This window comes from Herpailurus yagouaroundi, unplaced genomic scaffold (assembly GCF_014898765.1).
Source record: "Herpailurus yagouaroundi ecotype Mexico unplaced genomic scaffold, PumYag 188, whole genome shotgun sequence".
NCBI classification, from domain to species: Eukaryota; Metazoa; Chordata; class Mammalia; order Carnivora; family Felidae; genus Herpailurus; species Herpailurus yagouaroundi.
In genome coordinates this window covers 21829900-21845467 of record NW_024412419.1, presented here as the reverse complement: position 1 = coordinate 21845467, position 15568 = coordinate 21829900, and the positions used below count along the sequence as shown (strand labels likewise).

The 15568-nt window shown below is 51.3% G+C and overlaps 1 protein-coding gene and 1 long non-coding RNA gene across 4 annotated transcripts in view; one reads left to right on the top strand and one right to left on the bottom strand.

Annotated features, from left to right (window-relative positions):
- DPYSL5 (dihydropyrimidinase like 5) overlaps nt 1-15568 on the bottom strand; it is a 103872-nt gene that overhangs the window by 7847 nt on the left and 80457 nt on the right. For all 3 annotated transcript variants that reach the window (XM_040496271.1, XM_040496268.1, XM_040496269.1), the window contains 6 exons: nt 15117-15161; nt 13237-13312; nt 12138-12294; nt 5779-5920; nt 4004-4146; nt 2315-2522 (listed from right to left, as the gene is read on the bottom strand). In XM_040496271.1, coding sequence (XP_040352205.1) covers nt 2315-2522; nt 4004-4146; nt 5779-5920; nt 12138-12294; nt 13237-13312; nt 15117-15161 — 771 coding nt within the window. The remainder of the gene's footprint in view (nt 1-2314; nt 2523-4003; nt 4147-5778; nt 5921-12137; nt 12295-13236; nt 13313-15116; nt 15162-15568) is intronic.
- Nucleotides 4153-15568, top strand: part of LOC121044234 (uncharacterized) — a 13130-nt gene continuing 1714 nt past the window's right edge. Inside the window, exons 1-3 of the long non-coding RNA XR_005797213.1 lie at nt 4153-4347; nt 10389-10575; nt 12731-12818. This is a non-coding gene — a long non-coding RNA (uncharacterized LOC121044234). The remainder of the gene's footprint in view (nt 4348-10388; nt 10576-12730; nt 12819-15568) is intronic.

Below are 15568 nucleotides of genomic sequence, written 5' to 3'. Positions count from 1 at the left end.
CCAGGCTCCGAGCTGTCAGAACAGAGCCCGACGCGGGGCTCAGACTCACGGACCTTGAGATCATGACCCGAGCCGAAGTCGGATGCTTAACCGACCAAGCCACCCAGGCGCCCCAGATGACTGCTTTTCAAGTATCAGTTTTACGTGCTGTTACTTCAAGACTGGGAAGGAACCGAGCAATGGCAGTACCTCAAAGGCCCCTGAGCCTGCGAATCGAGAGGAACTCAGGTGTCACAGACATGCTCATGTTTCGCTCTTGTGCCTTCGGGAGCCCAGAACTCCCCGTTTGCCTGATCACTTAAAATGCTATGTGATAGTCAAAGATGGGGAATGGAAAGCAGCACTATCCGACTCTGGCGTTCCCTCTGTCCCGTCACACCACACCCCTCTCAGCCCAGGAGAGCTGGACCACAGTTTAGGAAAGAATACTGTAGTTTTTGTGAATGAACTTGTACAGAGGGGCTCTACTGAGGACCACACTCTGGGTGAAGCGAAGTCTTGGTTAGAGGCCTGGAGAGTGAAGGAAAGCCTACCTGCCCCCCGCTCCTCCTCCCACCCCACCCCCCGTCCTGGTAGAGCTTTCCTTCTAGGGCTGGGGCCTCATAGGCCACCTGAGCAGTGGACAGAGAACAGCTGGAAGGACACAGGCTGAAGCGGCTGCTCCCCCGAAAGCCTTTGGGCGGTTCAAGGAAGGAACAAGAATGGAACAAGGCGGGGAGGTCCGAGGCACTGGGCAAAGAAGCTTGGCTTTTGCATAAAGGACTTGAGAATCGCGATGCTAAGAAAGTTTGGCTGAAGAGGAGAGGTCATGCGACCGTCTCGTGGCAAAGTGCGCCAAGCCACAGGCAGCTCTTAAAAGGCCTATTCCGGAGATATTATTGAGCAGATTTCTAGAGCTCAGTAATAATGGCAGCTGAGTCTGTTTTCAGTCAAGGTGCTTTATAGCTCTGGTCCCTGCTACAGGCCAGAGCTGATGATGAGTGGAGAGCATGGGGCCTGGGAGCGGTAAGAAGTTGATGCTGGTCTGGGACAGCAACCACAATATGGGTGGGGGGTGGAGAGGTCACCCGGAAGGGGCCAGAAAAGGCCTCCCCACCAGCTGCTACTTAGGGCCTCCAGCTAAAAAACACACAGACCGTTTTCCTGGGTCTCACCTCTGGCACAGACAAGCAGCTGACTGACAAGGCCAGACTGGGCAGTTTACAAGAAAATTTCTCTGCTGCTACCTTCAGAACATATAGCAGGCACCTGCTGTGTACAGAGGACTAGAATGGCAAAAGGAATAGAACAAGAGAACAAGAGAAGCTGGGTAAGGAAATTAAAAAAAAAAAAAAAAAAAGGATCAATGTCTCTTAAGTGCGCCATGATTACAACCATGGCGTCCCAGAGCCTAGGCAGGAGTGCGGCTGGACCAGTGAGGCTGGGGCTCCTGGGCCCTCAGGCGTGACAGAAGAACACCCACCCTTTCTGGACAGGAGCCTTCTGAAGTCACAATAATATTGTTTTATGCCCGAGGAAGGGGAGGAGAAACCACGATGAGAACCACGTGCTTTCAGCTGTCAATGTGTTAGATCTGTTCTTTTCCGAGGCTCTGGGACCCCTTCCTGTCCCCGCAGAGGCCACGGCTGCAGTCCCCAGCACCCGGAGTTGTCAGCAAGAACTCAGGCCAGGTTCTCCAGGGCAGCTCTCGAAGATAAGTCTGGGCAGTCAATCCCTAAGCAACGAGGCAACAGGCAGTCTTCTTTTGGGTGAACGTGTCTACTTAGAGGACAGGAACCCCTGGGGATGAGGTGAAGCCCAAAGATTTAGGGAACATCCGGTGTGCTTGTGGAATCCAAGGGCTGGGTAGGACCCCTGGGATATGAAGTATTCTAGACTCGGCCTGATCACATCAGGGTTGGGGGGCATCCAGACCCAGAAAATCCTACCAACCTCACTCCGGTCACAAGGGAGGGGGAGGCTTCAGGGAAAGAACTCCAGGGCAAATATGGTAACCCAGGCCGAGCCGGGAGTCCCATCTGAGGGTTGGTGAGAATCCTCCCAGAGACTAGATGTGGGGGACATCTGCGAGCATCCTGTAGTATTTCCTTAGCTCTAGGGGGATTTAGGGACTGTTCCCAATACATTTTTACTCTGTTATAGGTACTCCCTTTCTGCTATTTTGGTTGTCCCCAAAGTGACCATTCTAGACCCAAGGTTCAGTGGGAAAATGGAATGAGAACATCTTTGAGGTTTAAAACAGTCGTTATAGAATTTCCCCAACGGGGGGCTTTAACCTCTTCGTATACACCTTCTTCCCCTTCCCTCTTCTTACCTTTTCTCTCTGGACCAGCTTCTTGTAGACAGTGTCTGGGAAGGACCTCAGGGGATAGAACTTGCCAGTGCCCTCAGCGCACATGAAGACACCGTTCTCATACACGACTCGTCCCCGGCTGATGGTGACCAGCGGTATACCGTGGCAGCGCATGTTCTCGTACAGGTTGAAGTCTCCTCCCTGCACCTGGGTGCTGGCTGAGATGGTCCTGGTGGAGAGGCAGGGGTGGGAGAGAAAGCTCTGAGAAGAGGTGATGATGTCACAGCTCAGCAGGACGAATCGATGGTCAGTGGGAGGGGGTGATGCTCAGTGACAAGGAATAATAATAGTCCCCAAAAGCTGTCTGCTGCAGACCGAATCCCATCACCCCCCCCCCCCCAAATGTATATACTGAAGTCCTCACCCCCAGCCTCTGAATGTGCCTGTATTTAGAGACAGGGCTTTTAGAGAGCTAATTAAAGTAAAATGAGATCATACGAGTGGATGATCCACTAATCCAATCTGACTGGTGTCTTTATAAGAGGAGGAAATTCGGACCCCAGACATGCACACCCATAGAGGAAAGACCAGGTGAGGACGGAGGCATAAGACAGCCATTTACAACCCATGGAGAGAGGCCTCAGATGACACCAAACCCGCTGACACCTTGATCTTGGACTCCCAGCCTCCAGAACTGGGGGAACATACGTTTCTGGTGCGTCTAAGCCACCAGTCTGTGGTAGGGCCGGAGCAGCCCTAGGAAATGAATCAACTGAGCCAAACTCTAGCGAGTTTTCTGCCAACAGTGATCACGAACACCCACACCTCTGCAGCAACAGGGACCAACCCCAGGCTTCAGGAGGCAGAACGTGGCTTCTCGAATGCTCTAATGGAGAAGACAGCGTGGGTATCCCGGCCTCGGGGTGGGTGGCGGTGCACCAAAGAAGGCGAACCTTCTTTCCAATGCAACTTTTTATTTTCACAATTCCATTAAATTTTTGCTTATCTTCTTTACTTCTAGCCTGTACACCGAGAAAAGTACCTGGCCACCAGTTAGCACTTAACAAAAATCTGCTGAGCGATTAATGAAATTTAATCGGAAAGAGCGGTTTCCATCTCCCCTGCCCAAATCTCTTAGTAAAAACCAGGCTCTGTAGCCCGTGGCCTGGTAACCCCCTTCATTCGTTCACTCAACTCGCGTGCGCTAATGCTGTGGGTGTCAAGCTCTGTGCACTCCAGAGTACCCAACACCCTCAGTGAGGGGAGCGGGGGGCTGGCAGAGGAGCCCGGAGCATCAGGACACCTGTCTGGTTCAAGGGCGTGTTAGCTATGTGATGCGGGGAGCCCCTCTACTCTCTGGGTCTTCGTTTCTTCAATAGGAATATGGAAGTAAGAACGCTAGCATGAGTGCTTCCTGGGGCCGCGTGAAAACCAAACGAGATCACTGACGTGAAGCCGCTCTGCATCACCGTAAGGCGCTATGCGCACGGTGATACCCTGCAGCCGGTCTGAGCCTGTCTTGTTCACTGCCGCATTCCTAGTGCCCCGACTACGGCAGGCCCTCAAATACTTGTCGAACCGAACACACCACAGGGTCACACTTCGCTACGCTAGATGCAGCGCAGGGACGATAAGCTGGTGGAGTTTTGCACTGCGAGCGCCTTAAAATCCCAAGTCCCTCTAGCCCCGGCGACTAGCAGCAGGTTTTACTTTGTGGCTTCCGGATCCCACACCACCACGTCGGCATCGGCCCCAGGGATGATGCGGCCCTTGCGGGGATACAGGTTGAGAATCTTCGCCGCGTTGGAACTGGTAACGGCCACAAAACGGTTCTCGTCCATCTTTCCTCCAACCTGAAACATTGCAACAGTGCCACGTCACCCAAACCCTGCGCGTGCCTCAAAGCCACGGCCACCCTTGACTCGGGCCTGCGGTCTTTTAGTTGGTCACGACAACGGTGCCGAGAAGGACGATGATGTGAGCACCGTCTCAGCTGAGCCAACCTGCTGGCCGGGTTCCCGGCCATCGCCTCAATCCTTCCTCCGGCAACAGTGGTGAGTGGGCTCTTCGCCAAAGGCCGCCCACCTGGTGGAAATCCACCTCCTGTTTGTACAACCGGCTCTACCCGTGTGTCTACTAGGGATGGGTCGGGAGCCTTCCTTCGTCCACAAAGGGACACAGATTTCTGGGCTCTTGAAAAACATCTTACTGCCTCACCCACCAGTGAGAGCACCATGGACTCCCTTCAGGGGGGATTCCACAGCCACTCGTGGGCCTCTCTGAGCGGCTGGCTTACTCTTGAGGACTTCAAATCTCCTTAGGCTCGGATTTGCTGCAGCTAATCTGTGATAGGTCAGGACCAAAAATACTTATTCTTCGTGGGGAGAACAGGTGGTATTCAAATGAAGTCCTAGTCCCTGTTTTTCTCAAAAAGCAACAGGCCAAAACATGTAAAGAGCCTTAAAAAAGGTTCATTCCCTTTGGCCCAGAAATCTGCTTCTAGGAATCTGTCCTAAGGAAATAATTAGAAACGCTCACATGTATATACTCCTGAACAAAGAAGCTCTCTGCAGCATTATTTGTAAGTGCAAAACTCCGGAACAGCTAAAAGCTCCAAACTCAGGGAAGGATTAACTGAAATGTGCTACTTCCACCGGAGGAAATACTATTTAGCTACTAAAAAGATGCTATCGGGGCACCTGGGTGGCTCAGTCGGTTAAGCGTCCGACTTCGGCTCAGGTCATGATCTCACGGTCTGTGAGTTCGAGCCCCGCGTCAGGCTCTGTGCTGACAGCTCAGAGTCTGGAGCCTGTTTCAGATTCTGTGTCTCCCTCTCTCTCTGCCCTTCCCCTGTTCACACTCTGTCTCTCTCTGTCTCAAAAATAAATAAACGTTAAAAAAAATTAAAAAAAAAAAAAAAGATGCTATCAGGGCACCTGGGTGGCTCAGCGGGTCGAACGTCCGACTTTGGTTCAGGTCATGATCTCAAAGTTCGTGAGTTTGAGCCCCCTGTGGGCTCTGTGCTGTGAGTGCAGAGCCCGCTTCGGATCCTCTCTCTCCTTCTCTCTCTGCCCCTCCCCTGCTCATGCTCTCTCTCAAAAATAAATAAACATTAAAAAAAAAGAGAGAGATGCTTTTAAAGAATGTTTACTGATACAGAAAGACACTCAAGATACGCGGTTATGTGAAAAAAAAAAGATGAACCCCGTTATTACAATAACATCCAGAACATACACAGAACTAGAAAGAAAGAGACCAAAATATTAATACTTTCACTTCTCGGTATGTAATTGGGGGGATCTTTTTTCCTCACACTTTTCTGTGTTTTCCAAATTTCCATACGAGGCTGTACTACCTTTCTGGTTGGGTGAAAATACAAACTTTCTGGTTTTGTTTTCGAGTGAAACAAGGAGCCATGGCTATAGCTCTCCTAAGAGTGAAAACCCTTGCGAGGACTTGCGCAGAGGGGGGTCCCCAGAACATACCACTCCTCTCTCCCAGATGACGCTCATGCGGTCCTGGACACCACTCACTCCATGCGGGATCTTGGTGAAGTCCTCCTTGCCCATAGCTTTCTGCTTTGTGGTGAAAGGCCGGTGATCTGATGCCACAATGTTCAGAGTATCACTGGATAAAGAGAAAGATGGGCCAGTGAGGGAGGGAGGCCAGGGTCCCGGAGGGTGGGGACAGGTGCAGGGAAAAAGCCTTCCCTTCGGATCCAGGCAAAGCTGACCTCTAACAACTTACTTCATTTGTGTGAACCTCAGTTTACTCATCTGTAGAATGGGTTTGTGGGCTGAGGGTTGACACTGGCTGTCAGTGTCACAGGAGACACTGATGGGAGCCTTTGGGGCATCAACTTTTTTTTTTTTTCCAATGTTTTTTATTTATTTTTTTGGGGGGGACAGAGAGAGAGACAGAGCATGAACGGGGGAGGGGCAGAGAGAGAGGGAGACACAGAATCGGAAACAGGCTCCAGGCTCCGAGCCATCAGCCCAGAGCCCGACGCGGGGCTCGAACCCACGGACCGCGAGATCGTGACCTGGCTGAAGTCGGACGCTTCACCGACTGCGCCACCCAGGCGCCCCAACAACTTTTAAGAGTTAAGGCAGCAGGCAGAGAAAAATTCAACTCCTAGTTTTGCTAACCTGAGGTGGTTTTACTGTCAGAGGCTCAGATGCCAAGCTCTTGTCTTCTCCCTCAACCCCTACCAGTCCCCTGCTGGTGACAAGCATGTGCTTGGTAAAACATTTACAAGTTCAATGGTAAGCATTGCTAAATAACTCGTGGCCATAGCCTTTCTTGGATGTGGGGACTCTGACGGCACAGAAGAGGAAAGGAGGGATGACAGTAGAGATGTTTGCCTTAATAAACCAGCGATGCTATGCAAGCCAACCGGTTCATCACCCCCACCCTCTATGACCATTGTCCTCGGAAGGTTACTGAGGCCGACCTCCGTGCGAGGCTGGGGGCGGCTAAGGCATGGTGGGGCTCTCCGGGGGTTCCGGCCTCGCTAGGATCCAGGGCAGAGACTTAGTAGGACGGTGCGACGGTACACGAGGCAGCAGACCCTCTACCAAATGAGGGCGGCAGATAGCTGGCCCATGTGCAGAGATCTCTGGAGGCCGAGGGCTCAGAGGTGGTGAGGGGCAGAGGGGGAAGGATGCCCACATCGCCCAGGCCAGGGCAACCTCATAAGGAAACACCATTGGAGGGCAGGGAGGGTCCTGGCTGGAGCATGGGGGTCGTGTGGGGGAGGGGGACAACTGCTGGGACCACACAGCGGGGGCCCTGAGAATCTAATTTCTTTGTAGGAGGCACCAAAGCCTGTGAATGCCTGTGGGCCAGCTAAGCTGCCCACATCAGACTTGGTGATGAGACATCTCCTTTTTTAAAAAATTTTTTAAGTTTATTTATTTTGAGAGAGAGAGAGAGAGAGACAGAGAATCCCTAGCAGGCTCCACACTGTCAGCACAGAGCCTGACGTGGGGCTCAAACTCAGGAACCATGAGACCATGATCTGAGCCAAAACCAAGAACCAGATACCCAACCTACTGAGGCACCCAGGCGCCCCAGTGACGAGGCATATTCTTAAGGCTCTCAGCCAATTCAGGGTCAGGCTGCATATTGGGCTGTCTCCACCGGGGGCCTGGCAGGGTTCATCAGTCACAACTGTTGCCAAATGACTGACTTCCTCGGCCAAATTCACAGTGAGATGACTTAGCCCTTCCTGTGGCATGGGCTGGTGTCTCCCTTGGCCAAACACGCTGCTCTGGGCCTTCTCAGAGATTGCAGGGGACACTCTCCACAGAGCAGAGGGTTTGTTCTAGGGCGCTCCAGTGCTGCCCACATTCCCCGGGCCTGCAGAACCCATCAGAGTTTCACCTTCTCCTCAGGGGTCCTCCAGACCCCCAGGCAGGGCTCAGATCAGAAGAGGTGCCCATCAGAATCATTGGCTCAGGGTCAGGGACCTCAACTCCCATTCTTGAACCAAGTGCTACTGAGCAACCACCTTTCAAAAAAGGCTCCTACACAAGTAGGTGCCCCTCGGGGCGTGTGGTCACTTTCCAGAAGGGCTTCTGAGGTCTCCTAGTGCTGCCCTGAATCTAGGAAATTCGACACCCACATCCATACCCTTTAAAGTTTAGAACATGACTGTCTTTAAGTAGTTGAAGAAATTTTTTTTAATGTTTATTTATTTTGAGAGAGAGAGACAGGGCGCCAGTGGGGGAGGGGCAAGAGAGAGGGAGACACAGAATCCGAAGCAGGCTCCAGGCTCCGAGCTGTCTGCGCAGAGCACGACGTGGGGCTTCAACTCACGAACCAGGAAATCATAACCTGAGCCGAAGTCAGACACTCAACCGACTAAGCCACCCAGGCGCCCCTCAAGTCCTTTAAAATTTTACATATTCAAATGAAGAGGACTTCTGGCCCCTTTCAGAAATGAAATTTTACACAGAGAACAACCTGGTGGTTGCCAGAGGCGGGGGGTGGCTAGGAGAGTGGGCAAAATGGGTGAAGGAAAGGGGGAGGTACAGGCTTTCAGTTATGGAACGAGTAAGTCACAGCCACGAAAGGCACAACGTGGGGCATACAGTCCATGGTATTGTGACAGCGTCGCGGGGTGACAGAAGGTAGCCACACTTGTGAGCACAGCATAACGCAGAGAGTGCCAAGTCGCTGCTGTACTCGCGTGTAGCACGTCACATCGTGTGTCAACCACGTGTCAGTAAAAGAAGAAAAAAAAAAGGAGGAAGAAATTAGATTTGATTCTAGGGGTTTTATTTTTAAGTCATCTCGACCCTCAACACGGGGCTGGAACTCACACCCCCAAGGTCAAGAGTTGCGTGCTCTCCCGACGGGGCCAGCCAGCCTGGCGCCCCAAGAAATTGGATTTATTATTTATTTATTTATCTATTTATTTATTTGTTTATTTATGTCAACACCAAAATTTTAATTAATTAATTAATTTTTAATTGAAATTTTAGTTAGTGACATTAGATTTTATTTTATTTTATTTATTTATTTATTTATTTTTTCAACGTTTATTTATTTTTGGGACAGAGAGAGACAGAGCATGAACGGGGGAGGGGCAGAGAGAGAGGGAGACACAGAATCGGAAACAGGCTCCAGGCTCTGAGCCATCAGCCCAGAGCCCGACGCGGGGCTCGAACTCACGGACCGCGAGATCGCGACCTGGCTGAAGTCGGGCGCTTAACCGACTGCGCCACCCAGGCGCCCCAGTGACATTAGATTTTAAATAAAGGATAAATCCTTACACCCATAGATGGTGCTTTCCCCCTGATACGGAAGAAGTCACATGCTAACGTGGGTCGTAAGAAAGCAGTGCACGTTTTCTTATAAGAATATGGTAATTGGTGCCTGGGTTTTCTGTCAAGCATTTTGTAGGATATCAATTATCACCAACAAGGTGTCCTAAAAACGAAACGACAGTACCACAAATTCCTATACACAACAAAAATGTTCAAACGCTGCTCCAAATTCCATAAAATTACACACTTGTACAATATGCACCGATCTTCAAAAGGGATTCAAACTCTTCTCAGGACAGTTAGCATGAAACTGCAATTCGACTTAAGTGAATAAATGTATTTAAGTTACCTTAAAAATAGGCTAGATATAAAACCTTAAATGATTCCATTAACAGCACTATTTGCCCCTGCCTATTTGAATGTGTTGGGGCCGCTGTCATCTGGGTAGGTTGGGGCAGTTGCCACCTATTTGTTCTTCCAGCAAATATGCCTGTGGCAAGCAGAGGTACTTCAAAAGATTTTTTTGACCTTGGCACTGAGCCCAAATTACTACAGTGGGCTCCTGGTTCTTGTCGGTTTTGGTTGTGTTGATAAAGATGGAAAAGAGGCTGGCTGGCATTTCCCTGTGAAAAGCATTTTTAAAAATTATTTCCTTATTTATTTTTAACATATATATTTAAAGTTTACTTATTTATCTTAGAGAACAAGTCAGGGAGGGGCAGAGAGAGGATCCTAAGCAGGCTCCCGCAGGTCAGCTCAGAGCCTGAGGGGGGGTGGGGTTCGAACTCAGAAACTATGAGATCGTGACATGAGCTAAAATCAAGAGTCAGACGCTTAACCAGCTGAGCCACCCAGGTGCCCTCTGCAGTGAAAAGCATTTTTAAGTCAGAGCTGATCTGGCATTTCTCCTCTCTCGTACTCCCTAATTTAAAAAAAAGCAAAAAAATTTTTTTAACGTTTTATTTATTTTTGAGACAGGGAAAGACAGAGAATGAACAGGGGAGGGTCAGAGAGAGGGAGACACAGAATCTGAAACAGGTTCCAGGCTCTGAGCTGTCAGCACAGAGCCCGACGTGGGGCTCGAACTCACGGACCGAGAGATCATGACCTGAGCCGAAGTCGGCCGCTTAACCGACTGAGCCACCCAGGCGCCCCATCGTACACCCTAATTTAGCTAAATGTGTAAGGGGTGCTGCTGCTCAGGATCACAGCAATATTGTGGGACAGAAAGCAGGTGCTGCACTGGGCCACGCATATACTGGCCCTCCGGGGCCACCTGCGCCCGGAGACCTTACTGACTGCACCCTATACTCCTCTTTCAGGTGTTAACACAGCAGGATGCTGAGTGGGAATTTGCCAATTGTCGGCGACCAGGAGGGAACATTAAGGACCTGGATGAAATAAGTGCCCCTTTTTCTCAAGACAGCCATCTTCAGTCGGGGCTGGCTACTTCCCTCAATCATCCTCACCATCACCCTCGAAGAGAAGAGGGCTGTCACCTCCCCCCAGGTATATAAAAGCCTACGACAGGGAGGGAGACTGAGGTATCACAGGATGGAGAGTCCTGTAGTCTTTTCCTCTTCCTTCTTTTCGTGTTCGAGTGCGGTTTCCCTACCCTCTCTCCTAGCAGTCTCCTCCATAGTCAAGGAGGGGACATTGCAACAGGTTCACCCACGGAAAACAGAGGTGATGGCTGTGGGCTTCTTGTTTGGGAGGGGGCCGGTGGACCCGCCCTGAGCCTCTAGGTGAGGAGAGCCAGTGGGATGGGGACAGACTGCCCTCCCACCGTCGAGAGTGGCAAAGCTGTGTGAGCTTTCTCTGGGCCCCAGACACTGTAGAAGGTGGTCAGGCTGGAGCTGCCTTCCAGGGTCCTTGTTCACAGGGACACCACTAGTTCTAGAAGCAAGGAAGGTGTAGGTGGAAGAGGTTGGACTGGAATCCATCTTCCATATCAGGGGATTGTATGAGGGCTGCACAAGAGAGCCCACAAGGGCATGTGTCCTACATAAGGAGGGCCCCAAAGGCCAGTCACGTTGAGTCTGAGAAGCAGGAGTATAGACTGGTGCTTGGGTATGGAGAAGAATCCCCCTACTCAGGGACTGGGCACGGGGAAGGGAGGAGACTGACATTTAAACTAGACTAGACTTGGGGCGCCTGGGTGGCTTAGCCGGTTAAGTGTCTGACTTCAGCTCAGGTCATGATCCTATGGTTTGTGAGTTCCAGCCCCGTATCGGGCTCTCTGCTGTCAGTGTGGAGCCGGCCTTGGATCCTCTGTCCCTCTCTCTCTATCTGCCCTTCCCCAGCTCTCTCTTTCTCTCAAAACTAAATACACATTTTAAGAAAAAAAATAAACTAGACTTTAATAACCAAGAAGGAGAGAAAACAATGGATTCTATGCAAAATGTCACTAAAGGAAAGAAAGAAGCTGCAAGCAGTTTGGGACAAAACAAAATCTTTTCATCTTTGTGTCCCACTGAATTCAGACTATTCGTTAAAACTTTTCCTTTAGATTTGGATCATATGGGAAAAAATCGTGTTAGAACAAGAGGAGCTGGAGAAAAGGAGATCTGGAGGGGAAGAATGAGGGGGAAAGAGGAAGAGAGGGCAGAAGGAAAGGAAAAAGGGGAAAGAAAGGGGAAACCACGTGCGAAACGAGGAGGGGGAGGTAAGGAAAAAAGAGACAGAAAGGCCCACATATATTCTAGAATAAGTCAGCAGCCACATCCTACAGCCCTGAAGTGGTCCTCAGTGTAAAAGCAATGTCCTTGGAAATTCTGAACAACCACCATTCACCGTCTCATATATGCTCTTGACTCTTAACACTGCAGAAGCTCTCGCTCCAAATCAAGTGGTCGGAGAAGCCGACAGGTAATTGGGATGGCAATTAGCTGATGGGCTCTGGAGACGGTAACAAAAACAGAGTCATCCTACGGGCACAATGGAACCAGACCTAGGTCAGATTTGGGGCCTCTGCGACATCACCTCGAAGACGTGTACGTTCCCAGGACGGCATATATTATGAGTTAAGGATGTGCTACGGGGCCCACAGAGGTTCTGCCAAAATGCCTTACTTGGCCAGCAGGCTCATGAGGTAGGTGGAGGTGTTCGTGTCCAGTCTCAGCGGAGGCACCGTGACGTAGGCGGCCGCGTGGGACCAGTCCTGGTGGTAGTAGTGTAAGCCTGTCAGAGTGGCATGGGCGGTGGTGGTCTCGGCCAGCACAACCTTCCCTAGAAGAAGAAACGTCAAACCGTGACTAGGAAGCCAGTGGCCTGAGAGATCACTGGTCTGAGCTTCTCATTTCATAGGCAGAGGAGCTGAAGTCAGAGAGAGGAAGGGACTCGCCTGAGCTTACACGGGGGTTTGAGGGCACAGCTGGGTTCAAGGCCGGAGAGCTCCATATTGCCATGCTGGCTCCAGGCAAGGAGAACAGAAGGGCAAGGGTGCCGAAGAGGGGCAGCACCGCCATTTGGGGGGACCACGGGTGCTTCAGGGCACTGATGGGAGGAAGGAGGGCCAGCGGTGCGGGTGAGACTCCCAAGGGCTCCCACTGGGGGAGAGGCGGGAGGCAGGATCTCGCGGGCAGTTCCACCAGAAGGCTGAAAGCCCTTGCTCTGATTTATCTCCCCAGGTCTGTGACCATGACTTTGTTTCTCCCGTTTCCAGGACCTCACTGGCACCCTGAGCCGGGCCAAGACTATAAGTATAAAAACCTTCAGGTGCCGCCCAGTGCTCAGCAGCAGCCGACACACAGGTATCGGGGCTCGCACACAGGGTGTGGGGTGGCTGGAAGGGAAGCTGGGTCCATACACTGTTACTCCTCCGGGGACTTCCCAGGCATCCCCTTGAAATGTCCGCTGGAACCGGTCCAGGATTTTATGTTAGTTGCCAAGGCAACGACCAGTAAAACCCAAGAGGCCAAAAAGATACCAATTAAGGAGCTGACTGAAAACGTGGAAAACTTTACCAGACCCGGGAGAGGTGACAGACACTTCCGCAGAGCTGTTATGCATGCAAATGCACAGAGGAAAACACTGCTTCTAGCGCACCGAACCCAGGCTAGCGCAGTGCTTCTGCGGGCGGCGGGAGAGAAAAGGGAGTACTCCGGGGGACCCCGCAGGGCTGCAACCCCACCACACGTGCGCACGGTCCACTCCAGCCCAAGGACTCGCCTTGCATCTTAGCAGCTGCGATAACGTCACCGGCCGAGATGCTGGACACGTTGACCAGGTATATTGGACAGTGAGTCTAAACAAGGAAACCGGCAGAAAGGTGAGCGCATCAGCCCCATGAACCTAACAAGCACTAGCACAGCCCCAGCCAAACCAGTCCGGGCCCCGGCACCTCCCTCTGCACGTCTTAGCCCCACTCGCAGGGAGAGAGGGTCTTCTACCGGGAAGGCAGGCTGGCGGCCAGAGCACAGACTAGGGGAAGCACGGAGGAGGCAAGCACCAGGGCCCAAGGGGAATGTCAGGGCCGAGCCTCAAATATTCCACCAGCCGGAGTCAAGATGATTTATAACTTAACACCAGGGACTTTTTAAATTTCCTGCTCATGAACGTGACGACCTAGAGACAGTCATGGATCATACTTCGTATCTAAAATTACAACAAGGGCTGCCTTACCAGTAGACAGAATGTACCCTGAGAAGAAACAAAATGTAAGAGGTTTGGGGTTCAGGGTCTATGTCAGGCAGGACTGGTCTTACAAATGGACACCTGGGTTGTAATATCGATGAGCTTTTCCTCTGCCGAGCGATGCGACAATGGTCCCCGGCTTCACCTGCCTGGGCATATGCTTGTGCTAAAAAACAGGAAGCTGGCTTTTTGTTGTTGACATCTTTCCTTATCCTGGGGTCGGTCTCCGTCAGGAAATCATTGGTATCGTAACCACTGGTGTGCCAGTAAATCAATGTCCTCGACCGGCACCCAGACTTGGAAACTGCTCATGGGAAACTTTTCCCAAATGTTACTCTGATGTCTTCTCTGCTCATCAAAATGAGAGGACAGAGAGCTTAGGAACTGGCCTGACATTTGACGTGCTGGGTGCAACTTTACTAATTCTGAGATCCGCTGGACCTCCAACCTCTGCCTTGTCCCCAGCGTTCCTAACACCACGCCCTCATGCTTACTTACATCCTTCGGGATCGCCCATGTCTTTTCAGAGAAGAGGTTCTCGAGCGTTAGTGCCCGCTAAAACCATGGGTGGGCTTCTTAAAACAGACTGCTGGGCATCGTCCCCAGTTTCTGATTCGATGGGTATGGGCCCGAGAATCTGCAATTCTAAGTTTCTATTTCTAACAAACACGGGTGCTGCTGGTCCAGGCGCCACACTTTAGAAAACTGGTATTCTCGAGGTGACAGCACAGATTATCTGAGCAAATCGAACTCTTTAATGATGGTTTAGGAGAAACAACCTTGGTATATTTCTTGGTATATATCTACTGTTTATAAAGTGCCTTTCTTTCTCTGTCCCCCTTTGACCCTCACTATCCTCCTGTGAGAAGTGATATCATTCCAACGTTAGATAACAAAATAGTATATCAGAGTGGTTGAGTGATGCACATACGCTGAGAGCTTTGTGTTTGGTAAAGGTCTCACGTCTTGTTCGTTTCCCACACCGTGTCAGCACCCCCTCGCCCTAAGCGATACCAAGGAAAACTTCTAAGTGGTCTAGAGGCAGAGGGTTCGATCACGGTTCTCTAAGCAAGCCATCTACCGAATTCCTCTACAGGAAACAGAGTTCATTTGCAGTGAGGCTCTGTGGACACCCAACTCACCCTGCCTCCCATGGGAGCCATTTCCACTTGAGCAATGAAGCCAGACTCAGCAAGCTCACGGCGGTGGGGGGGGGAGGACAGACAGCTGGCAGCTAGGAGGACTTCTGCCAGGTCTGTGGGAATAACAACACCCAGGAAACGGTTTTGGGGTCCTGTGAGCCAGGCATGGTGGTGGCACCCAGGGCAGAATGGGACTCCACTGTGTAGACTGAAGATGCTGGTTTCTGATCCCAGAGTCAAGAATGGGTTTAGGGTGAGCCAGGGTCTACTTACCCTGTTTGCAATGGTGATAACTCGGTGAGTGGCTTCAGCCTCCAGCTGTAAGAAACAAAGGACAGGAAGAAAACAAGCTTCAGCCTCTCTCCCAAGCAAGCCCACCTCTGCTCAAGAGCCCACTTTGTAGAAAGTGCTGGAATATCCAACATTGGGCCGGAGGGGCCAAATGCACCCATAGGGGCTGGCTCGGGGGGTAAGCCCTGGGCAGGGGCACCAAGCTCCAACCACCTCTTCTCACCCTGAGAGAATCTGAGGATTTACTACACCAGGCATATCCTCGCTGGATGCTACTCAGGCCTTAAATAACAGGCAACGAGGGGCACCTGGGTGGCTCAGTCAGTTAAAGCATCTAACCCTTGGCTTCAGCTTAGGTCATGATCTCATGGTTCGTGGGATTGAGCCCTGCATGGGGCTCTGTGCTGTCTGCTTGGGATTCTCTGCCCCCCCCC